This window comes from Salarias fasciatus, assembly GCF_902148845.1.
Source record: "Salarias fasciatus chromosome 23 unlocalized genomic scaffold, fSalaFa1.1 super_scaffold_20, whole genome shotgun sequence".
NCBI lineage: Eukaryota > Metazoa > Chordata > Actinopteri > Blenniiformes > Blenniidae > Salarias > Salarias fasciatus.
The window spans coordinates 14,794,537-14,816,146 of NW_021941230.1; the positions used below are offsets into that span (position 1 = coordinate 14,794,537).

At 55.0% G+C, this 21,610-nt stretch overlaps 4 protein-coding genes across 5 annotated transcripts; 1 reads left to right on the top strand and 3 right to left on the bottom strand.

Moving 5' to 3' along the window:
* Positions 1 to 1,060: 1,060 nt before the first annotated feature.
* LOC115383884 (cyclin-dependent kinase 5 activator 1-like) lies at positions 1,061 to 2,691 on the bottom strand. The gene is made up of 3 exons (XM_030086091.1): positions 2,279 to 2,691; positions 1,857 to 1,994; positions 1,061 to 1,711 (listed from the first exon to the last, which is right to left on the bottom strand). Exons 1-3 carry the CDS (start codon positions 2,654 to 2,656, stop codon positions 1,061 to 1,063), a joined length of 1,167 nt encoding a protein of 388 aa, XP_029941951.1. The 5' UTR covers positions 2,657 to 2,691.
* Positions 2,692 to 4,678: 1,987 nt separating this feature from the next.
* Positions 4,679 to 11,833, top strand: LOC115384235 (formin-like protein 2). Of its 2 annotated transcripts, XM_030086556.1 has the most exons (28): positions 4,679 to 4,961; positions 5,844 to 5,927; positions 6,028 to 6,108; positions 6,200 to 6,276; positions 6,356 to 6,439; positions 6,516 to 6,659; positions 6,729 to 6,855; positions 6,953 to 7,029; positions 7,128 to 7,221; positions 7,328 to 7,402; positions 7,510 to 7,620; positions 7,698 to 7,847; positions 7,922 to 8,023; positions 8,114 to 8,352; positions 8,432 to 8,535; positions 8,631 to 8,816; positions 8,973 to 8,993; positions 9,277 to 9,401; positions 9,472 to 9,674; positions 9,749 to 9,983; positions 10,062 to 10,130; positions 10,232 to 10,312; positions 10,418 to 10,547; positions 10,625 to 10,785; positions 10,870 to 10,971; positions 11,044 to 11,139; positions 11,233 to 11,356; positions 11,487 to 11,833. In XM_030086556.1, exons 1-28 carry the CDS (start codon positions 4,845 to 4,847, stop codon positions 11,573 to 11,575), a joined length of 3,288 nt encoding a protein of 1,095 aa, XP_029942416.1. In that variant the 5' UTR covers positions 4,679 to 4,844; the 3' UTR covers positions 11,576 to 11,833. The 2 variants fall into 2 exon arrangements, with proteins under 2 accessions (XP_029942416.1, XP_029942417.1); XM_030086557.1 differs by lacking the exon at positions 8,973 to 8,993.
* A 756-nt stretch (positions 11,834 to 12,589) lies between these two features.
* Positions 12,590 to 14,575, bottom strand: LOC115384229 (regucalcin-like). The gene is made up of 8 exons (XM_030086550.1): positions 14,512 to 14,575; positions 13,907 to 14,117; positions 13,642 to 13,824; positions 13,474 to 13,568; positions 13,286 to 13,400; positions 13,075 to 13,206; positions 12,837 to 12,991; positions 12,590 to 12,745 (listed from the first exon to the last, which is right to left on the bottom strand). The coding sequence occupies exons 2-8, from the start codon at positions 14,067 to 14,069 to the stop codon at positions 12,695 to 12,697; spliced, it is 894 nt and encodes a 297-aa protein (XP_029942410.1). The 5' UTR covers positions 14,070 to 14,117; positions 14,512 to 14,575; the 3' UTR covers positions 12,590 to 12,694.
* Positions 14,576 to 15,075: 500 nt separating this feature from the next.
* LOC115384227 (vacuolar protein sorting-associated protein 16 homolog) lies at positions 15,076 to 20,612 on the bottom strand. The gene is made up of 24 exons (XM_030086548.1): positions 20,453 to 20,612; positions 20,110 to 20,198; positions 19,937 to 20,028; positions 19,710 to 19,838; positions 19,481 to 19,625; positions 19,292 to 19,407; positions 19,089 to 19,211; positions 18,966 to 19,021; positions 18,800 to 18,889; positions 18,524 to 18,695; positions 18,313 to 18,444; positions 18,067 to 18,194; positions 17,954 to 17,989; positions 17,758 to 17,866; positions 17,534 to 17,668; positions 17,292 to 17,400; positions 17,090 to 17,187; positions 16,262 to 16,366; positions 16,099 to 16,176; positions 15,918 to 16,004; positions 15,762 to 15,844; positions 15,590 to 15,686; positions 15,405 to 15,508; positions 15,076 to 15,325 (listed from the first exon to the last, which is right to left on the bottom strand). The coding sequence occupies exons 1-24, from the start codon at positions 20,500 to 20,502 to the stop codon at positions 15,190 to 15,192; spliced, it is 2,499 nt and encodes an 832-aa protein (XP_029942408.1). The 5' UTR covers positions 20,503 to 20,612; the 3' UTR covers positions 15,076 to 15,189.
* Between the last annotated feature and the right edge of the window lie 998 nt (positions 20,613 to 21,610).

Sequence of the window (21,610 nt, forward strand, 5' to 3'; positions counted from 1 at the left end):
AACTAGGCGCAAACTATGCATGAATGCATCATGCCAGTTCGTGACACTGACGGGCACGCATTCGTGAACTATTCGTGAACTGGTCGTGAACAGTGAGGGAGCCTGCCAGTTCGTGACTCCAGATTGGCACGCCTTGCCACGACAACATCGTGGCAAAAAGTCTTGCAAGTGTAAACCTGGCTTTAGGCCACACAGTGGGCCGTGTCGGCCGTGACCAGTCCAGCAACACTTCTGTGTCACAACACTACTGTCGTCCTCTGTCTGTGTGTGTGTGTGTGTGTGTGTGTGTGTGTGTGTGTGTGTGTGTGTGTGTGTGTGTTCTCGTATTTCTATCCTTGTTGGGGCCAAATGTCCCCACAAGGATAGCAAAACGTGGAACGACGTGCCTTGTGGGGACCTTTTTCCGGTCCTAAGTAGGAGAAACAGTGTTTTCTTGACCATGTTGTTGTTACTGAAAAAAGTAAAAGTGCAAAAACATTTCTTTAGGGTTAGGCTTTGTTGTGGTGTGGGTTAGGGTTAGGGTAAGGGTCAGGGTTAGGGGCTAGACATGAATGGGAGTCAATGGACGGTCCCCACGAGGATAGAAATACGAGACTGTGCGTGTGTGTGTGTGTGTGTGTGTGTGTGTGTGTGTGTGTGTGTGTGTGTGTGTGTGTGTGTGCGTGCGTGTGTGTGTAAGGAATAGGCAGCACACACATTTTGGTGGCACATTTCCTTTATGACATGAGTTCCATTCTTCAGGTTGACATGACACCACACTGACCTGGTTGGCGTGTGTGTGTGTGTGTGTGTGTGTGTGTGTGTGTGTGTGTGAGTGTGTGTCTTCCTGGCTCTGCCCCCTGTTGAACATAATTCAGGCTGGTTATGTTTATCTAGATACAATCAGATGATTCTATTGGCTTTGATTGACAGCATGCGTGTGTCCTTGCTTCAGGTCAAAGGTCACCACCCACTGTCCTGTCACCATGGCAGCAGCTTCAGACCGTTTACATTCAGAGCCCGGTGGGTTGATGAGTCTCCCGTCTGCGGAGGCCTGCAGAGGAGGACCTGCCGGAACGCTTTAACGGTCCAGGTCGTCAACGCCATCTTCATCGTTTCCGTTCTCTTCCTCGGCCCTCCCCCTGTCCCCAGCACCTCCCTGCGTCCCCCTGTCCCCAGCACCTCCCTGCGTCCCCCTATCCCCAGCTTGTCCCTGTGGCTCCTTCTCCCAGACTCCTCCTTGTGTCTCCCGGTCTTTGACTCCACCTTGAATTTGCTTTTCTGTGACTCCCAACTGCGTCTCCTTATTTCTGACTCCCCCCTGTGTCTCCTTGTCCCTGACTCCCCCCTGCGTCTCCTTGTCTCTGACTCCCCCCTGCGTCTCCTTGTCTCTGCCTCCCCCCTGCGTCTCCTTGTCCCTGGCTGCCCCCTGACTCTTCAGGTCCTGGAACACCTGGGTGAAGAAGTGTGGCTCAGCATTAATTCGCAGCATGTCTCTGCTCAGGTGGTCAATCAGCTCCAGCGCTCTTTCCCAGAACGCATCGCGGCTGGACTCCACCAGGAAAGGCTTGAGCGGGTAGGAGATTTCGTTGCCCAGGTAGGAGTAGGCCAGGTAGAGGCAGGTGAGGAAGGTGGCGTGCAGCTCCTGCTCTGAGGCCGTGTCCTCGTCCACGGCGTCTCTGCACAGCAGGTACACGAAGACCAGACCAGCTGGACTGATGAAGCACTGGTCCTGCAGGAGACACGCCGGCAGCTGCTGGTTACGTAACATTTCTGCGTGGAGCAGCGCTGCATCAAACAGGCTACTACTACTACAGAGAGCCGGGCTCCGGTGACCGCAGCCTGACGAGCGACCGCAAACAAACAAACCAACGTACCTGCCAGCCTTGAACCAGCAGCGCCCGGTCCACATTCCTAAACCACACCACGATCTGACTGGCCGAGAGATTCTTCAGTTTCACACAACGCCGACACAAAAAATCTGAAAGGCAACGTAGGAGCTCGCCTGTGGAGGCCTGCAGAGGAGGAGGAGGGGAGAAGAGAGAGAGAGAGAGAGAGAGAGAGAGAGGAGCAGAGGAAGAAGCATGATTTGTTACAGAATCTGCCGATGAGCCGAAGGAAGGAATCATGACACAGCCGAAGCAAAGATCAGAATCATTTTTGCAGGAAAGCTGCAGATGAGGAGCAGATCATCTTCATCCTGCAGAAGCGGAGTCAGAGATGTCCTGTCTCTGCTCCTCTCTGCAGGACGGAGCGAGACCACCCTGTCAGATCACTTCCAATCAGAACGATCCCCCACCTGCACCACCACCCTCCTGGGGGAGAGGATCCCCTCCGGGCGGCCCTGCTTCGGCTCCGGCACGGTGGGGATGGGCACCGGGATGGGTCCTTGCCTGTGCCCTCCCTTCAGCGTGCGGGGCGGGCCGTCGGCGGCCGCCTGCTCGCGCTGCTCCGGCGCCGCAGGCTTCACCTTCTTCCCGCCCTTCCTCTTGGCTCGAGCCGCCACGAGCCGCTTCTTCCAGCGGAGCGCCTGCAGCAGCACCGGGTGTCTCCGCTTCTTCTTCCTGCCGCTCCGCTCCTCCTCCTCCTTCTCCTGCACCCGCCGCACATCCAGCTCCTCCGACCCGCCGCCAGAAGCCTTCCTCCATCCCGGAGACAGAGACAGCACCGTTCCCATGGTGACAACCAGACCGAGGCGTGAGAGCCTCTGCAGCGGACAGGGGAGGGAGGGTGGGGGTGAGGGGGGAGGGGGAGGGGGAGGGGGAGGGGAGGGGAGGGGGGTGAGAGGGAGCAGTCCACTGAGACGAATGAGTCCTCCTCCTGCACCTCCTGCACCTGCCTCTGGTTCAGTGAGACTGTGAGGGGGCGGGACTTCCTGCGGGGCACAGCCGTGATGTCACCACAGACACACCAGTCAATCACGCTGACCCTACAGCTCCCACAATGCACTGTGATGAGGAAGATGAGGAAGATGAGGATTAAACTGATAAAGATAAAGATGATTTTAAAAGTGAGAGTGAAGATGGTAGTAGTGATGATGAAGATGATTATCATAATAATTACGATGATGATGAAGATGATGATTTTAATACTGAGGATGAAGATGTTAGTAATGATGAAGAGGATGATGATGATGAAAAGGAGGATGAAGATGATTTCAATAGTAAGGATGAAGATGTTAGTGATGATGAAGAGGATTATGATGATGAAGAGGAGGTTGAAGATGATGATTTCAATAGTGAGGATGAAGGTGTTAGTGGTGATGAAGATGATGATGAAGTTTTTAACTGAGAATGATGATGCAGTGATGATGATGATGATGATGATGATGAATTTAATAGTGATCACTGTTGAAATCAATCATCGTCACCACAATCATCTTCATGAGTGAGTGATGAAGATGATTATGGTGGTGATGATGATAACGATGGTAAGAGTGATGATGAAGATGATGATTGTGGTGGTGATGGTGATGATGATGATGATGATTTTAATAGTGAGAGTGATGCTGGTAGTGATGATGAAGATGAAGATGATTATGAAGATTTTAATATTGAGAGTGATGATGTAGTGATGATGAAGATGATTGTGGTGATGATGATGAGGATGATGAAGATGAAGATGAGGTCAGAAGAGGGAGCAATGGGAAAGGGAGAATATGAAGATCGGGTTCAAGCTACACACACACACACACACACACACACACACACACACACACACACTGCCCTACCTGCCCCCTCCTTGGCTGCCACCAGAGGGCGGCCTTCCCAGTCATCCCCACTCATCAGGGTTCATGTGGTCAGGTGATCTGCTGTGATCTGCCGTGTCTCCTGGACTCCAGTCTGATGTGATCCCACCAGGACACCATGAAGACCCCCCCCCCCCCCCCCCCCCCCCCCCCCCCCCCCCCCCGCTGCTCCCCACCTCTGGAGGGGGCGGGTCCCGCGCTCTGATTGGTCGGCTGCTCTGACCTGCAGGAAGATGAGCTCCATCACAGTCAGCAGGTGCATGGACCTGATCCAGAGGGCAGAGGAACCAGGGGGGACCAGGGAGAGGGGACGGTCGAGGTCTGCATGGAGTGATCACGTGAAATATTCAGAAAGATCAAAGAAATTAAGAATTCCAAAAAATGTCGATACAAAGTTTCTTTTTTTCTCACGAATACATGTTTACAAAAAAATGAGGTAGCTCAGATTATACCATGTGTGTGTGTGTGTGTGTGTGTGTGTGTGTGTGTGTGTGTGTGTGTGTGTGTGTGTGTGTGTGTGTGTGTGTGTGTGTGGTGGGTGGAGCCTGTGGCAGCAGAAGGTTCATTGTCTGAGGAGCAGGGAGAGAGAGAGAGGGAGGAGGGGGGGTCGAGCGAGCTCCACGCCGACAGAGAGAGAGAGAGGGAGAGACAAAGAGGGGGGAGGTCGACTCTCTCTTTCTTTCTTCGTGTGGGGGAGGAGAGGGGGAGGATTAACCGGCTGATCTGCGACACGCGCTCGCTCACACACACACACACACACACACACACACGCATCTGATATTGACGCACACACGGCGGCGGAGCTTCGTCGGGATCAGCATCAGCATCATCACCGGCGGCAGCATCCTCATCCTCATCCTCAGCGGCGGAGAGAGACAAAGAGACAGGGAGGGAGGAAGAGGAGGGGAGGGGGGAGGCGGTCTTCATCGTCTGGGGAGGACAGACAGAGGGACAGACCGGGAGGATAGAGACAGAGACACACAGACAGAGACAGGCCGCGCGCAGCCCCACCGCCCGTCTGTGATGGCCGACCACATGTTCGTGCGGCTGTAGGTGGGTGTGTTCCGTGTGTGTGTGTGTGTGTGTGAGAGAGGGAGAGAGTGTGAGTGTGTGTGTGATGGGGAACGCGGAGAGCATGGAGAGCCAGCTGGCTGTGATCCGGTCCAGAGCCGCGCCGGTTCGACTCCCGATGCCCGACCCGGCCGAGCTGGAGGAGAGGTTCTCCATCGCACTGGTGAGAGCAGCACGCTGCACGCATCCATGCACGCACGCACGCACGCACGCATGCACGCACAGCCACATCCAACACAGACACATGCAGCTACACACAACAAGCATACATACAGCCACACGCGGATACATAGCTTCAAACGTGCACACACAGTGCATACAGATAAACACAACACACACGTGCACACAGTCACATACACAACATACAGACAACTACACACGTATACACCACACATGTATACACAACACAAGTGTACACATGTATACACAGTCACACACAGCTACACGTGCCACAGTTACAAGCATGTACACACACCTGTATACAACACATGTACACACAACACACAGCTCTGCCATCACACCCGTCACACTAACAGGAAGAAGTTTCGGTCTGATGTGGACTATAGGGTTCTGAGGGGTCTGATGTGGACCACAGGGTTCTCAGGGGTCTGATGTGGACTACAGGGATCTTAGAGGACTACAGGGTTCAGACAGAAGTCCGATATATTTGTGGAACTTGCCTTGTTGTGAAGCGTTCAGGTCAGAGTCCTCCGGAGACGTGGACCCCAGGTCTCTTCTGATACTTCAGGGGTTCCGGGTTTTGCTGGCGAGTCTTGCCGAGCTTTTCCAGATCGGCGGCAGAGATCCCGACCTGGCGGCAAAAACCACGTCCATCGTCCGTGTGACAGAGCTGAACAGAGACATGAAGGAGGACGTTAGCCGTCTTCCATGATTTCACAATGTCTCGAGGTGTTTCCAGAGAGTCTCTGGACGTTTCCGGACATTTCCAAATGATCCCGTCTGCTTGATCTGCTGGTAGCGGAGCTGCAGGGTTCTTGAAAAGTGTCTCTGTGGATCTGTAAGTCGTGTTTTTTCATGTTTTCAGAATTCCATGAATCTTCCACCTGACAAGGTGCGTCTGCTGCGTTCCTACGACAACGAGAAGAAGTGGGAGCTAATCTGTGACCAGGTGAGTGCTGCCGACAAAGAGAGTCAGAACTTCAGAAGACACCATGGATCAGCTGAACAGGCGTTCATTCTGTCTGTGTGTGTGTTTGTGTGTGTTTTAGGAGAGATTTCAGGTGAAGAACCCTCCCCATACTTACATCCAGAAACTGAGAGGATTCCTCGACCCGGCAGTCACACGCAAGGTGAGACAGACAACTTCCACTAGTCCGTCTGTGTGTCCATGTCGGGACATCAGCAGGAGGTTCACGCTCTCCTTCGACTGCCTTTCTGCAGAAGTTCAGACGGAGAGTTCAGGAGTCGACTCAGATGCTGCGAGAGCTCGAAATTTCCCTCCGAACGAACCACATCGGGTAAAACCTGGCAGCTGCCTGCACCTCACCTCTATACTCCTCACCGGTCGATTCCTCACCTGTCTGCCCCCCCCCCCAGGTGGGTTCGAGAGTTCCTGAATGAGGAGAATCGTGGTCTGGACGTTCTCGTGGAGTACCTGTCCTTCGCTCAGTACGCCGTCACGTGAGTTTCTCGGACCTTCAACGTGAAGTCAGGGAGTGTCTGTCGGACTCGGCGAGACTCTGTGCTGGCTGTTCAGGTTCGACGGGGAGCAGTCGGACACTGGAGGCGAGGTTTCTTCCATCGACTCTCCCTGGAGCCGCTCCATCGAGGATCTCCACGGCGACTGCAGCCTCCCGTCCCCGTCGGCGTCCGTCACCCGGGCGGCTCGACACTCCATCAGGTAAACATACGTCTGGACCGACGGCCGACGGCTTGGATCTGCTTCGACTCAGCTGCCGTGTCTTCCCAGCTCCGCCCTGGTGACTCGCTCCAACACGCTGCCAAGCCGGCGCACCCTGAAGAACTCGCGGCTCGTCTGCAAGAAGGACGACGTCCACGTCTGCATCATGTGTCTGAGAGCCATCATGAACTATCAGGTAGTCGCCACGAGATGACACACTCGTGAAGAGCAAGTGACGCACCTGCTGTTTGTCCTCACTCGACCCCGTGTGGCTGTGTCCTCGTCTTCCTCAGTATGGGTTCAATATGGTGATGTCCCATCCTCACGCCGTCAACGAAATCGCTCTGAGCCTCAACAACAGGAATCCCAGGTAAAACTACCGCATGTCCTGAAACTAAAAGTTTAGCTTCTCACCGGCCCTATGTGGGACAATAATACAAACATATTCTCTCTCCGATTGCTCCTCAGGACCAAAGCTCTGGTTCTGGAGCTGCTGGCGGCCGTCTGTCTGGTGAGAGGAGGACACGAGATCATCCTGTCTGCTTTCGACCACTTTAAGACGGTACAACAGCGCTGTAATCATCTCCATGTCGTGCTTAACCTTGTCAACAACCACAGCACGCCTCAGTGATCGACATGACGCTGATGGACTGACTGACTAATTGCAGGTCTGCTCTGAGTCGATGCGCTTTGAAAAGCTGATGGAACATTTTAAGAACGAGGACGACAACATCGACTTCTTGGTGACTTTTTTGTCTATTCTTTTTATTTATTGTGATTTGGAATCAAGTCTTTGAAGTTAAAATTTTCGAAAGACATATTTAACGAGCAATCGGTCGATCTCCATCAGGTGGCCTGCATGCAGTTCATCAACATTGTGGTTCACTCGGTGGAGGACATGAACTTCAGAGTCCACCTGCAGTACGACTTCACCAAGCTCAACCTGGACGAACACCTGGAGGTAACACGCCCGCCAGCCCGTCTGCACGCGTCCGCCGACGGACCGCGCACGGCGTTAATTCCACCTCCCCGCTGCAGAGGCTGAAGCACACGGAGAGCGACCGGCTGCAGGTCCAGATTCAGGCCTACCTGGACAACGTGTTTGACGTCGGGACGCTGCTGGAGGACGCCGAGACCAAAACCGCCGCTCTGGAGAGAGTGGAGGAGCTGGAGGAGAACCTGGCGACGGTAAAACAGGCGGGGAAGAGGCAGATGGGTGGGCAGACAGCCACAGAGGGGTCTAACCCGACTGTCTCTCGCAGATGTCAGAGCGAGTCTTAGATGTGGAGAACGAAGCGATGCTGAAGATCGTGGAACTGGAGAAACAGCTGATGCAGACCAACAAGGAGCTGGACCAGCTGCGGGTGAGTGACGCTGCCGCCGCCGCCACCGCCAACGCCACCGCCAACGATGATGATGTATCTCTCTGACCTCTTCACCCGTCGCCCGTGCAGGATGTCTACGCCAACGCCAACTCCCAGGTGCACACCCTGCGGCGGATGGTCCGCGAGAAGGACCAGACGATTCGCCGTCAGAGCCGCCTGGAGCGCCAGGCCCAGGAGGTCCAGCAGGCCGGGGGCCCTGGAGCTCCTGGAGGACCGGGAGCCCCCCAGCCCCAGAGAGGGGAAGGGGATGGCGGCGTGGCGGACTGCGCCTCGCCGTCTCCTCCACCGGGTGCCAACCTGTCGCCCAGGTAAGAAACCGGATCCCCAACAGAACCCGACTTCGCGGTGGAGTCGGCGCACTGACGCTCACCTCGCTGGTCTCTGCAGCCCGGAGACTGTGGCCTATCACAGCATGGGACCGGGGATGGGCGGGGCTCCAGGTGTACCAGCCCCGCCCCCGCCACCTCCACCCCCACCAATGCCCGGCACAGGTGAGTTGCTCCTTGAAACTAGAAGCAGTAGCGAGCGTTGAACTCAAGGTGACTGTTACCTGTAACTCCTGTCTACTTTCTCCACCTCCTCGTAGTCTCTAACGGGCCGTACCCGGCCCCTCCGCCCCCAGCACCCCCTCCGCCCCCTCCTCCCCCGCCGCCGCCCTGTCGAACCAGCGAGCTGAGCTCCGCCCCCTTGCCTCCCCCTCCTCCGCCCGTGGCTCCACCCCTCCCGGGGTCCGGGGGCTCGCCGATGGTGATCTTCACCTCTGGACTGGCGGGTGAGTCCATGAAGGGAACGACATGAGTGTTTAAACGGGTGAAAGAGACCAGAGCCGGTGGCTACGACTTGATCCGCCTTCAGCCGCCTGTTGTCATGGTAACAGTGATTGAATTTGGCTGCTAATGCGCTGTTTGTTTTCTCCTGCTGCTTACAGAGGGCCCTCTCAAGTTATTCTGTACGTTGACTTCAGTTTGCTTGCTTCGTCATTTCCTCTCCCCCCCCCCCCCCCCCTCACAGAAACAGCCTCTGTGTTGTGATTAGCCGACTTTAAGATGTTGCGTGTTTGATTCCCGTCAGCGCCACTGACAACACTCCGCACGGTTCCGACTCCCGCCCCACTGTCAGAACGCTCCCGAGCGGTCAGAGGAGAACCCGGTGTTTTGTGTCCGCGCGGTTTGAACTGAGCTGGCGCTCGTGGGTCTCGCGGCTCTGATCCGCATCCCGTTTGTCCCGTTTAGCGGTGAAGATCAAGAAGCCGATCCAGACCAAGTTCAGGATGCCGGTGTTGAACTGGGTCGCCCTGAAGCCAAGTCAGATCAACGGGACCGTCTTCAACGACATCGACGACGAGTCCATCCTGCAGGTACCTGAAACGGGTCAGAATCGGGCCGACGGGTCGGTGGGATGGCTGTCTGACCGTGCTCGTCTCGCAGGACCTGGACGTGGAGGAGTTCGAGGAGCTCTTCAAGACGAAGGCTCAGGGTCCGGCCGTGGACCTCACTCTGTCCCGACAGAAGCTCCCCCAGAAGGCTCCGTCCAAGGTGTCCCTGCTGGAGGCGAACCGGGCCAAGAACCTGGCCATCACCCTGCGGAAGGCCGGCCAGAGCTCCGAGGTCATCTGCCGGGCCATCCACACGTAGGTCACTCCGCTCTCACCCGGCCGGTTCACACCAAACACTCTCTCACTTCCACTTCCACTGGCCTGAGCAGGTTCGACCTGAGGACGGTCCGCGTGGACTTCGTGGAGTGCCTGATGCGCTTCCTGCCGACGGAGGCGGAGGTGAAGCTGCTGCGGCAGTACGAGAGGGACAGGAAACCTCTGGAGGCCCTGAGCGACGAGGACCGCTTCATGATGCAGTTCAGCCGCATCGAGAGGCTCAGCCAGCGCATGTCCATCATGACCTTCATGGGCAACTTCACCGACAACGTCCAGATGCTGACCCCGGTGAGAACAGCTGGCACACAGAGGCAGGGGGAGCCAGGCAGACAGGCCAACGTAACCCGCCTCTCTGTTTTCTTTCAGCAACTTCACGCCATCATTGCAGCTTCGGTGTCGATAAAATCCTCTCAGAAGCTGAAGAAGATCCTGGAGGTCAGTGCTGACTCGGAGGATGTTAATTCTACTGATTATCTGAACGTGTCGAAGAGTTTTTCTTGTATTTGAAGGTTTATTCAGACTCGCTGTCGTTGCAGATCATCCTGGCTCTGGGAAACTACATGAACAGCAGCAAGAGGGGCGCCGTGTACGGTTTCAAGCTGCAGAGCTTAGACCTGGTCAGTCCCTAGCCGACCTTCACAACGCGCATTTACTATCAACATTCCCAGAGGTGCAAGTGTGTATTTTTTCATGTGTGTGTGTGTGTGTGTGTGTGTGTGTAGCTGTTGGAGACCAAGTCGACAGACAGGAAACAGACTTTGCTTCATTACATCAGCAACGTGGTGCGAGAGAAATACTCCATGGTGTCGCTCTTTTACAACGAGCTGCACTACGTGGATAAAGCTGCAGCGGGTGAGTCCGACAGCCAATCAGAGCACAGCACAGAGTGTGTGTGTGTGTGTGTTGACCCCCTCTGACCCCGTGCGCAGTGAGCCTGGAGAACGTGCTGTGCGACGTGAAGGAGCTGCAGCGCGGCATGGAGCTGACCTGGAGGGAGTTCAGCGTGTCGCACAACGCCACGCTCAAGGACTTCATCAGCAGGAACGAGTCGCGGCTCGGAAAGCTGCAGGAGGACGCGCGCATCGCACAGGTCCGCCTCACACACACACACACACACACACATCCTGCTGCCGGCTACTGCGTCTCTGACCCGTGTGTGTTCGTCACACCGCAGGACGCCTTTGAGGACGTGGTGAAGTTTTTTGGAGAGAGCTCCAAGACGATGCCGCCGTCCGTCTTCTTCCCCATCTTCGTCCGGTTCATCAAAGCCTACAGGGTGAGGCACGGATCGGCCCGCCACCACAGATCGGTCCAGAGGACGTTTTTGACCGTGTTTGTGTTTTTCCAGCTGGCTGAGGAGGAGAACGAGCAGCGGAGGCGTCAGGAGCAAATGCTGCTGGAGAAGCTGGAGCAGGAGGAGCAGCAGGAGGAGGAGGAGACCAAGGTGAGGCCGCCGCCGTGACGCGATGCAGCAGGACAGAGAGCAACACTCCCATCACACCCGTCTCTCTCTCGCTCCCTCTCTCTCTCTCTCCAGTCCCCGTCTCACCGGGGGAAACGGCAGCAGCAGGAGCTGATCACGGAGCTGCGGCGGCGACAGGGAAAAGACAGCCGCCACGTTTACGAAGGGAAGGACGGCGCCATCGAGGACATCATCACAGGTAAAGACGAGCTCACGGACCAGCATCACAGCAGCCGCCTGAGCTGTGTCTGACTGTGTTTCTCTGTGTGTGTGTGTGTGTGTGTGTGTGTGTGTGTGTGTGTGTGTGTGTGTGTCCACCCCACCCACAGCTCTGAAGACCGTCCCCTTCACGGCCCGATCGGCCAAACGCAGCTCGCGCTTCTTCTGTGACCCCGCCCACACCGAGGAGCACTACTGAGCGCCGTGCGACAGCGACTGCCGCTCCGCTTCAACGGGACCAATCAGCACTTTGAACATTTCTGATTGAACAGATTACTTTCTTTGTTTTGGTTTTTTGTTTTTTTTAAATCATGGGTTTGTGTCCAGAGAACAGTTCCTCAGAGCACTTTAAAGACACTTCGGAGTACGTATGAAGCTGGACGTCCGCTGAAGAAGACCACTGGTCACAGTGCAAACGCAAAATCCATCATGGTGCTTAAAAAAAAAAAAAAAAAAAAAATGAAAGAAAAAAAAAAACTCAGTGCCTCATGTTCCAATCAGCTCCAGCAGGTGGCACTGTGGAGCGCCAGCTCGCACATCTGGATCAAAGTCCTGCTTCTGGTCCTGGGTTCTAACTGGATCTCTGTACAGGGTTCTACTCTATTCTACTGTGTTCCACTGTATTTATTGTCCCGAACAGAGCTGCAACTCTCCGACCGTTTACGGAACTGACGTCTCACACACACACACCTTTCCACATGTACACACACTCTCATACAATGACCACAGGTGTGCACGCCTGTAGACTTTCAGACGGACAGACGGTGAGCGTCACACCTGGACGCAGCAGCCAGGATGTGTGTGTGGATCCGTGTGGGACAGCAGACAGAAGACTGTCCCTTCAAGAAAGCACCCCCCCCCAGTCCTCCCCATTCCCCCCCCCCCCCCCCCCCCCCCCCCCCCCCCCCCCGTCCCCAATATTTAAAAAAGAAAAAGAGAAAATCAGCACAACCTTTTCGTACCTGTACAGACGTTTTTGTAGAAGCTTGTAGCTCGTTCCGTGTTTGTTGGTGGTGGTTCTGCACTTCAAGGTGTACAAATAAAACGCACCCTGTCTTTGTGTCTTCCAGTGTAACGTGCACTGAGTGGAGTTTTGATTCGCGCCGCAGCGTCAACGTGCTGACCAGTCAAACACACACAGATAAGACAACGATAGGCGCCAAAAGTTGCTTTCCACCTCGTCACCCACAATCCCCCACAACAAACACAGTGATGTCAACAGATGGTGTTTTATTGAGTACTGTTTGCTCCGATTGGTTCGGATGATAAACGGTTTGTGGGCTCTGATTGGCTGCTGACGGTTCGAGTCTCCGCCTCGTCATCCAGCGAATGAATGTGCAGGGCGACCTTTGACCCCAAGTCCCGTCACCTGTGAACGCGCACACACACACACACACGGGAACCATCACCATCACCCCGTGCAGGACGTCGAGAGGTGAAGGACTGGCGGCTGGACTCACCTTGAAGGTGGCGCCGGCGTCCGGCTGCTGCTTGAGCTCCGATTCGCTGAGACCCAGAGAGGCGGAGGTCACGTAGAGGTCGGTGTAATCCGGACCTCCGAAGCAAACGGAGGTGGTCTTGGTGGCGGGCAGAGAGATGGTCTGCAGCCGCACGCCTGACACAGAATCATACCGCTACATTCAGGGGTGACTGCGTTGGTGTGGAGCGTACCAGAGTTACCCAGCGGCACTAACTCACCGGTGGCGGGATCGATGTTGAGGACCCGTCCTCCGTCGTAGCACGCCACCCACAGGCGTCCGTCCGCGTCCATCGTCATCCCGTCAGGAATGCCCTCGTCCTCCTTCAGACTGTACACCACACGGCGGTTGCCTGGGAGACAGGTCAGACGGAGGTGAAGACAGGCGCTACGCCCTTCCTGCGGTCGGCGCGGCGTTCCGCGGGGATTTACTCATTTGGCCGGTGACCATGTCGTAGTCGAAGGCGTCGACGGACAGACACAAACTGTCGATGTAGTACATGGTCTTCTGATCCAGGGACCAGTCCATCCCGTTGGAGATGTCCACCTGAGAGACAGGCGGACTGAGACACAGAGAGACGGACGGGCCGGTCTGGAGACGGACGGACAGGTGAGCTTACCTGGCCCAGCAGTTTGGTCAGCTTGTGGTCCGACGTGAGAGAAAACAGAGATCCTGGTTTCTTCTCCACGGGATTGTCCTCTTTTGACATGGTGCCTGAACACATGGCGCTGTTACCACGACGACGCAGTGAACACCCACACGCAGGTGACCAGGAGAACACACACACCTGCAAGCAGCCGTCCGACAGGATCCACCTTCCCATCGTTCAGCCGGTTGGTGGGTTTGTCCTCGTCCACCTTTGCCAGTACCGTGGTCTTCTGCGTGGACCAGTCGACGGCCACGATGCTGCGACCCACGCCGGCCACGTAACCGCCGGACCGGCGAGGGACGGCGAAGCCCACCGTGTCCTCTGAGACGAGACGGGCGAGAGCGACCGCGGGTCAGCGACACGGCGCCGAGCGCATCACAGACCGAGGAGCTCAGCGGCCCACCTGTTGCGATGCTCTCGATCTGATTGGTCGAGGGACTCCAGCGGTGGATCTTCTGGCCCGGGATGTCCACGAACAGCAGCTTCTGGTCCGACTCCTCCCACACCGGCCCCTCGCCGAGCAGGGTGCCCGGATTGACGGCACGCTCCACCTTCACTGAGGACATGGCGGCTCTGGACCAGTCGGCAAGCAGAAGGACCACCTGGAATGACACCTGTTTCCATGGAAACGACAAGGCAGGCACGCTTAACAATTTACAGCACGTAAAATATTGCAAAAACAAAGCTCAATGCAGATTTTTAAAAGATTACAAATAAACAAAGGATTTCAACAGAGTCAACAGAAATATAGGCGGAAGTGACTCTTCTCAGTGATCCGGGTCAGAAGGACCGACTCTCCCGAGGGGGCCGCACAGCGCGTGCCCCACAAACCACTTTCTTCTCACGCGCAAAGCACGTGCGCAGCGGTGCTACGCTTTGCACCGTGAAGTCCAGCAAAGAACTTTTATTGTGCACGCGCGCCTTCACGCTGCAGTCACACGCCGTCACACTTCACGCGCGGCAAAAACTGATTGTGCTCGCGCACGACGGCGCGCGGTAACGACTCACCTGCAGCAGCTCTCGGGACTTCTCCCCCCGCTGGACTTCGGGGACAAACTCCCGTCTCCAGTTATTTAACTCACGGCTCGCGGCTCCGCCCCTCCGCCGGCCCACCCCGACCAAACAAACACACCCGAACCAGGCCACAGTTCAACAACAACGCCGCCATTTAATCCGCCAGAGAGAAGAACCGGGCCGCTCTAATGCTCCTTCTGTGTTTCTTATCTTTTTGTTCTTCCTCGTGAGCGGACTGGTTCAGTCTCCGCTGAATGCCGAGGTGTGTTTGCTCTAGTATTTGTTATTAATCGGTTTATGGGGCTGATAACTCAGATAGACCCTGGATTTACCTTTCTTTATGCAGTCATCATGAAAACAGCTTGGTCATGGTTTGACCCAGGCCTCAGGACACCTCCACAGTTTCTTACTGGAGGTTTTCTGGATGGACGTGTCTCATTCCTACCAGTGCACGACCCAACTGAAGGTCTCCAACACAATAAGAAGGAAAAAGAAATCTTTCTGAGGCTCACCTTTTGTACCACGAGACCAAAAACTCAACAGGGAGACAAGTTCTTTAGAAACAGAACACATTAGCAGGGAGCTTTTATTGAGACACACAAAGAGAAAACAGTCGCGAAGCAGAGAGAAGCATTGCCATGGTTACAGCCGGACAGATGCGTGGAGTCCAGTTCACTTCTTGGCGGCGGCGGCCCGGTTCAGCTTCTCGATCAGCAGGCGGTCGGAGGCGGCGCACCGGGACAGGACCGCCCCCATCTCCGACTCGTTCCGGCGCTCGATGGCGGCGTCGGCGGCGCCCTCCAGGTCCCTGACAGACGGAAGAAGAGTGAGCAGCGGTCTCGCCGCGACACCGCCACCCGTGTGGACAACGCCGCCGCAGGTTTTACCCGATGGCCAGGTGAGCTTTGACCTTCTGCTCGGGCGTCACCCTGGAGACGTACTTCTTGGCTTCGTACTTGTTGTTCGACTTCATGCAAACTTCCACAAAAGCCTGAAGAGGAAGACACACAGCTAGGACTTCTGGGAAACTTTGCTTCACCTGTTTGAGCTTAAAGGGGGCGGGGCTTGTTACCAGGTAGCCGATGGGAGACTTCTTGCTCTTCGCGAACTTTTCTAACTCGTCCCACTCCTCCTTCTCAGCCAGAGACTTCAGCTTCAGCCACCAATACCTGCAGAGGCGAGACGGACCGCCGTTGGAACAATCGAAACGCGATCATCTCAGAAAAGCTCCGCCGCCGTCTGACCTCTTGTCGGGAACCCTGAAGTCTCGGTACAGCTGCTCCGCCTGCTTGTGCAGTCCCAGCGCCAGCAGCGCCTCCATGGTGGCCTGAGACGACAGGTCACATGGTTCGTCACCGCCGAGTCAAATTACCAGTGCAACGCCGCACGGCGGCACAAACCTGCAGCGACAGGCCCAGAAGCCCCGCCCCCTTCTCGTCGTCCAGTTTCCGCTGAAATCGGAGGAGGCGCATCTCCTCCTCTGTGGCCTGGAGGCCAGATGGTGCGAAAAAAAAACGCAACGTGAGACAGAGTGAGACGTCTGTCTGCGTTCGCCGTCTCCGACTGTCACCCGAACTTTACCTTCGCCGCAAACTCGTTCTTCGCTTTGTTGTATTCGTCCACGGCGCTCTGCAGCAGAGACAGGCGGCTCTCCAACCTCTGAACACACACACACACACACACAGCAGTGACTGACGCGGCTGTTGTTTGGCGGCGGTGTTGTCGGTTGGCGGTTGTTTGCTACCTTTTCTCTGTAGCTGGCGGTGACGTAGTAGTTGGCGAGCTCCTGGTGGTCGTCGTCCTGATTGTACAGATCCTTCAGAGTCTCCTGTTCCTGCAGCTTACAGAACTGAAAAACCAGCATGGGGTCAGAACAACACACACACTGTGTGTGTGTGTGTGTGTGTGTGTGTCTGAGAAACCTCATTCAACTTAAAAATGGACCCCGTCACAGCATGAAAAATAATCAAAAGCCAAACATGGCGTTTATTAACTATGTCAGAGGTGTTGTGTTGTTGTGTGAGAGGTTCTCATGTATTTCATAATCTTTATCACTCTGCATAAACGCATCTCTTTCTTTCATTTCTTTGTGCCTGAATGGCTCTCTGGCAATAAATCCGCCGTGCCCTGCAGCTACACTTTTGAACTTTGTTCAAATGTAATAAATAAATAATATAAAATGGACTTTGGCATTACTGACTTGCAGTATTGACAAAACATCCTTTGTAGTCAAATGATTTTAAGTACAGAGGCAGATAAACAGAAACATTTATGACGCTCTGCACTGCTGGAGCCTCCTGACCCCCCCCCCCCCCTTAACTTTGGCAGTAAAATTTGGATGATTCGTCTCTCACATCAAGCTCGGGCCTCTGGAGGGAATTTATACGGAAAAACATCCTCAGATTTTTCATTGTTCCACAGACCAAACAGTCCCAGACCAACAGGCCTGAGCTCGGTCATCTGAGGCTTTCACTGTTTTGGGGAGATGTGTCAAAAGCTTTGAGGTGCCCAGCTTCCTGTGTGGTGAGCCGGACTGAAGGTTGGAACCCGGACTCCAGACGTGCCGCTGTACCTGTCTGTAGAGGCTGAGGGCGACTGGCTGGTTCCTCAGGGTCATGAAAAAATCTCCCCGGTTCATCTCGTTCTTCAGGTAGCTCACCACCGTGTACACTGACACACACACACACACACACACACACACACACACGCACAGATATATCGAATGGAAGCCATGGTGCTGAGAGACACGAAGGGGGCGGGGCTAAAGGACTCACCCAGGTCGGTGTCGCCGCTCTCCACGGCTTTACTGAGAGCTAACTGACTCCTCTTCATCTTCAGCAGCAGAGGGACCTGCTCTCCAGAACGGGCCTCGGAGTCCAGCAACTACACACACACACACACACACACACACACACACACACACACACACACACACACACACACACACACAGGGTTTAGTGTGTGTCGAGGGTTTCATTTCACTGCAGACGTGTGACGAAGAACAGCACGGTGCCACCTTGATGGCGAGCTCGGGACGTCCGCATTCGTAGGCTTTGGCTGCGATGTGCGAGTACGACACCCCGGGCGAGTCTCCCACCTTCACGCACACGGCCCGGGCAATGGCCTCGTCCGACAAGTCCTTCTGCTGCACCTGGACACACCCGCCACGCCCTCACACAGGTCAGACCGGCGAGCGGTCCGGGCCGGGAGGAGGCTCACGGCGGGGGGGGGGCGGGTTACCTTACAGGACGCCCAGTGTTTCAGCACCCGGCTCACGCCCTGATAGTCGGGAATCTTCAGGTACCGGCAGACTTCGATCGCCAACGGATAAAACTGTCGATACACCAACCTGAAACACACACACACACGCACACACACACACAGGTGAGAGGAGGACAGAAGGACGGACGCACAGACAGACAGACGGCTGACTCACCTGTCGATCAGCACCTGGACCGTCATCTGTTTGAATCTGAAGGTTGGAGGTTAAAGAAAAGCCCTTCAGGCAGATGTCGTTTCCCACAATGCCGCAGTGCGGCCAGAGGATACTGAGTGTGCGTCAGCGGCAGGCCGACGGCGGCGTCCCTGACGGCGTTGAGAACCCGGAGCTCTCTGCAGGTCGTCACGAAGGCGTCGGGGCTGAAGTCTGTCAGGAAGCACTTCCCGAAGGACGCCGCCTGGTGGACGACACGCAGCATGACGACACGCAGCGTGACGCCCCGCAGCGTGACGACACGCAGCATGACGCCCCGTCACCGGCGCCGAGCAGCATTTACAGCCCGCCGGCCGACTCACCCTCATCAGGGACTTCTGGGTACTGGGGTCGTACTCGTGACCTGCAGCCTCCACACACTGCCGCACCGCCTCTCCCAGCATGCTCTGCTCCTTGATCTCCCTCAAGTACTCGTCGGCCTTCTGACTGGATTTCTGGGAGGAAAACAGTTTGTAAACATGGCGGGACTGTTCCACTGCTCCGCCGCCCCGCCGCGCCGATGCGGCGCCTCACCTCGTACTCCCGGTGGGCCTCCAGCAGCAGCGCTCCGGGAGCCATGGAGGCGATCTTGAAGATGTCCTGACACACCAGGGGAACCTCCTGCAGCAGCTCCTGATTGGTCGAGCTGATGATCCGGACGCCGTCCAGTTCTCCAACGAGAACGCACAGATCCTCGATTGGGAACCTGAGGTCGGGTCAAAGGTCAAACTTCAAAGAGCAAAGATGGAACGCCTCCCCATCTCTCTGAAGAAGAAGTCAGAGGCTGCACAGCCTGAACTGAAAGGATACTGAATGGTGTCGTTGCACACTCCGGCCACCAGGAGGAGCCGGTCCCACATCAACACCACTGACGGCTGCTGGCTCTGTGGTCTCCGACACCTGGACAGGTGGACAGGAACTAACCGTGAGTGGGGTTCACAGACAGCCAGGCAGCTGGTTAAAGCGGTGAACCTACCAAACCATCTGCTTGGGTTTTGTTGACCTCTTGGTCTCAACGTCACTCAGTTTTTTCTGCAGATAAAGAAGCACCTGTCAGTCATGCAGGTCAGAGGTCAGACAGCTGATTGCAGGAGCTCACCTGGAGGTTGGCAGTACCGGTCCACAGGTGTCCAGTGTCGGTGAACAGGGCCAGGTATTTATAGCTGAAGGACACAGACATGTGGACGATGCTTCCCGCCTGAGGGCTGAGACCTGGAGGACACTGCAGACAGAGAGACAGTCAGCAGGTGGGACAGACGCCTGACTCACCTGTCACCTGTCAGCGGGAGCCGTCCGTCTCACCACTGCAGTGCAGGACGTGTTGTCCAGGATGAAGAGGTCGGGTCCGTTAGCCAAGAGGACTTTAGTCTGTCTGTCCTGAGAGAGGACGAGCCAGCAGGACGGCTTCCCCTGCAGGCCTGAGGAGGACAGACGGGTCAGAGACTGACAGACCCATCGGAGAGAACACCGAGCGAGACACACAGGTCTTACCTGGAACTTCAGGTAGCCGACGGAGCTTCAGATCATCGATGTTGGTCGCCAGGGTGAATTTCGCAGAGCCCGTTACTATGGCAACACCTGTGCCATAAGGGGAGTGGAACACTTTGGCTTCCAACACCTGAGATTGGACCACTTCCTGTTGAAACCACGCGCAGGGAACGAGAGCATTAGCTGAAGCGCGGCTCGCGATGGAGTGGTCAGTCAGCGATCGAGGACGGACCTGTCCCATGCTGAAGTGTCTCTTGAAGGATCCAAACAGGTCGTAGATGAGGACGGACCCGTCCTCCTGAATACACAGCAGCTCATCGCTGACCGTCCAGCCCAGCTGGACCACCGGGCCGCTCTTCCACTGAGAGGCAGGGAGGAGGGACAGGCAGACAGGTGAGGGGGGGCGGGGGAGGCAGCAATGTCACTCCAGCCAGTGATGGAGCTGCTTTTTGGACTCACAGGGAAGCTCGCGATGGAAACTCCAGACGAAGAGAAAATTTCTAACTGAGGGCGAGAGCTGGGAGACCGGCGGAGGGGCTCTCTGAGGACAGCTGCGGGGGGAGACAGGGCGAAGTCTGAGACACAGCGAGACATGTGTGTCTTCTTCACGTGTGTGCGTGTGCGTGTGATACCTATCGGTCCTCCATACGGCGCTGCAGCCACCAAACTGTCTCTCAGTCCATCCTTCAAGCTCCAACACATCTCATACAGCTCCGTCTTCCTGTAAACAACAACAACAACAACAACAACATGCCACATAGCTCCATCTTATCACGAGCAACAACACAAAGCTCCACATTCCTGCAATTTACAGTGTAAACATGTCGCACATCTTACAATAAACAATATGTTATTCTACTTCTTGCTGTCGTGGGAGCCATAAATGACTGTCAATGCAAACCGCGGCTGTCAGGTGAGCCGCTCGTGCAGGTGTGCCGCTCGCGCTGCGAGCCGAGAGTCCGGAGACGCACTGACCGGTAGAAAGCCTCTCCCAGCGGGTTCCAGTTGGCCGTGATGAAGGCCATGTCTCCTCCGGGAGCGACGACGGGAGAGGGTGAAGATGCTCTGTTAGCCGTTAGCTTAGCCTCATCGCAGTCAGCTGACAGGGCGGCCAGCTTCTTCTCTGGCACGTGACGCACGCGGCGCCGCCTGAAACGTCAGCGGCGCCACCTGCTGGACGGAAGGACACATTACACCAACTCAACCTATTTCTTTACCTCTTTCTAAAGAAATTTACTTTTTTTGTGTGGAATATTTAGTTTAATATTTTCATTTAATTATGTTTTTAATTAAATTCTTTTTTATATTCAATGTTTTTTTTTTTAAAGATTTTATTTTTAAAAACCAAAGTGCCTTAAATGGACCCTGATGGTTTAAATTACTGCTTTTGCTCATGAACTCTAGTGGTAAAAATCTGAATTTTTGGAATGGAATCTGGTGGTTGAAGTTTTTGAGGTTTTTTCTTTTTTGTAAAATGGACTCAGGTAGATAGTTTGTATGAGGTCTTTGATGGTTCGAGCCACTTTTCCTCTGACAGGAGGGCGAGCGAGCTTGACACAAAGAGAGGAAAAGAGGGGGAGCGAGTTTTCCTTCCACATGACTTCACCTTGAAAATATGATCAAGACACACTGAGTCCCTGTCTCTCTCTCTCTCCTCTCTCTCTTTCCAGCACAAACAGCCTTCCTGCCCCTTCTCCATGGTAACAGCCCCCTCCCCTCTGGGTGTGGTGGAGAGACACCAGCTTCAGGCTGTAGAGAGAGGGAGCGTGTTAACCCTTTAAGCTCCTGCTTTCCATTTTAGCTCAGTCCAGGTTGAACTGATAAATTACTTTTTGTATATGTTTATTGCTCCATTTTGAGATTTTAAGTGTTTAAAGTTTTTTTTTATATGTGTAATTGTGGTATTCACCCATGTAAAGTTTTTAACTTTACTTAGTACATTAAGATTCAAAATTTAAATTTGACTTTCAAACTTTTTTCTTTTTTGATTCCATTATATTTGTATAACTTTCATTTGTGATGGCTGTTGGTTGTGCAGGTGTGTGTGGCTCCATGTTTTCACATGGAGAAATGTCAGTCTTGGCAGTCGAAGGGTTAAAGGGGTGAATGTTTCCAGGTTGTTGGCTGGAAAGT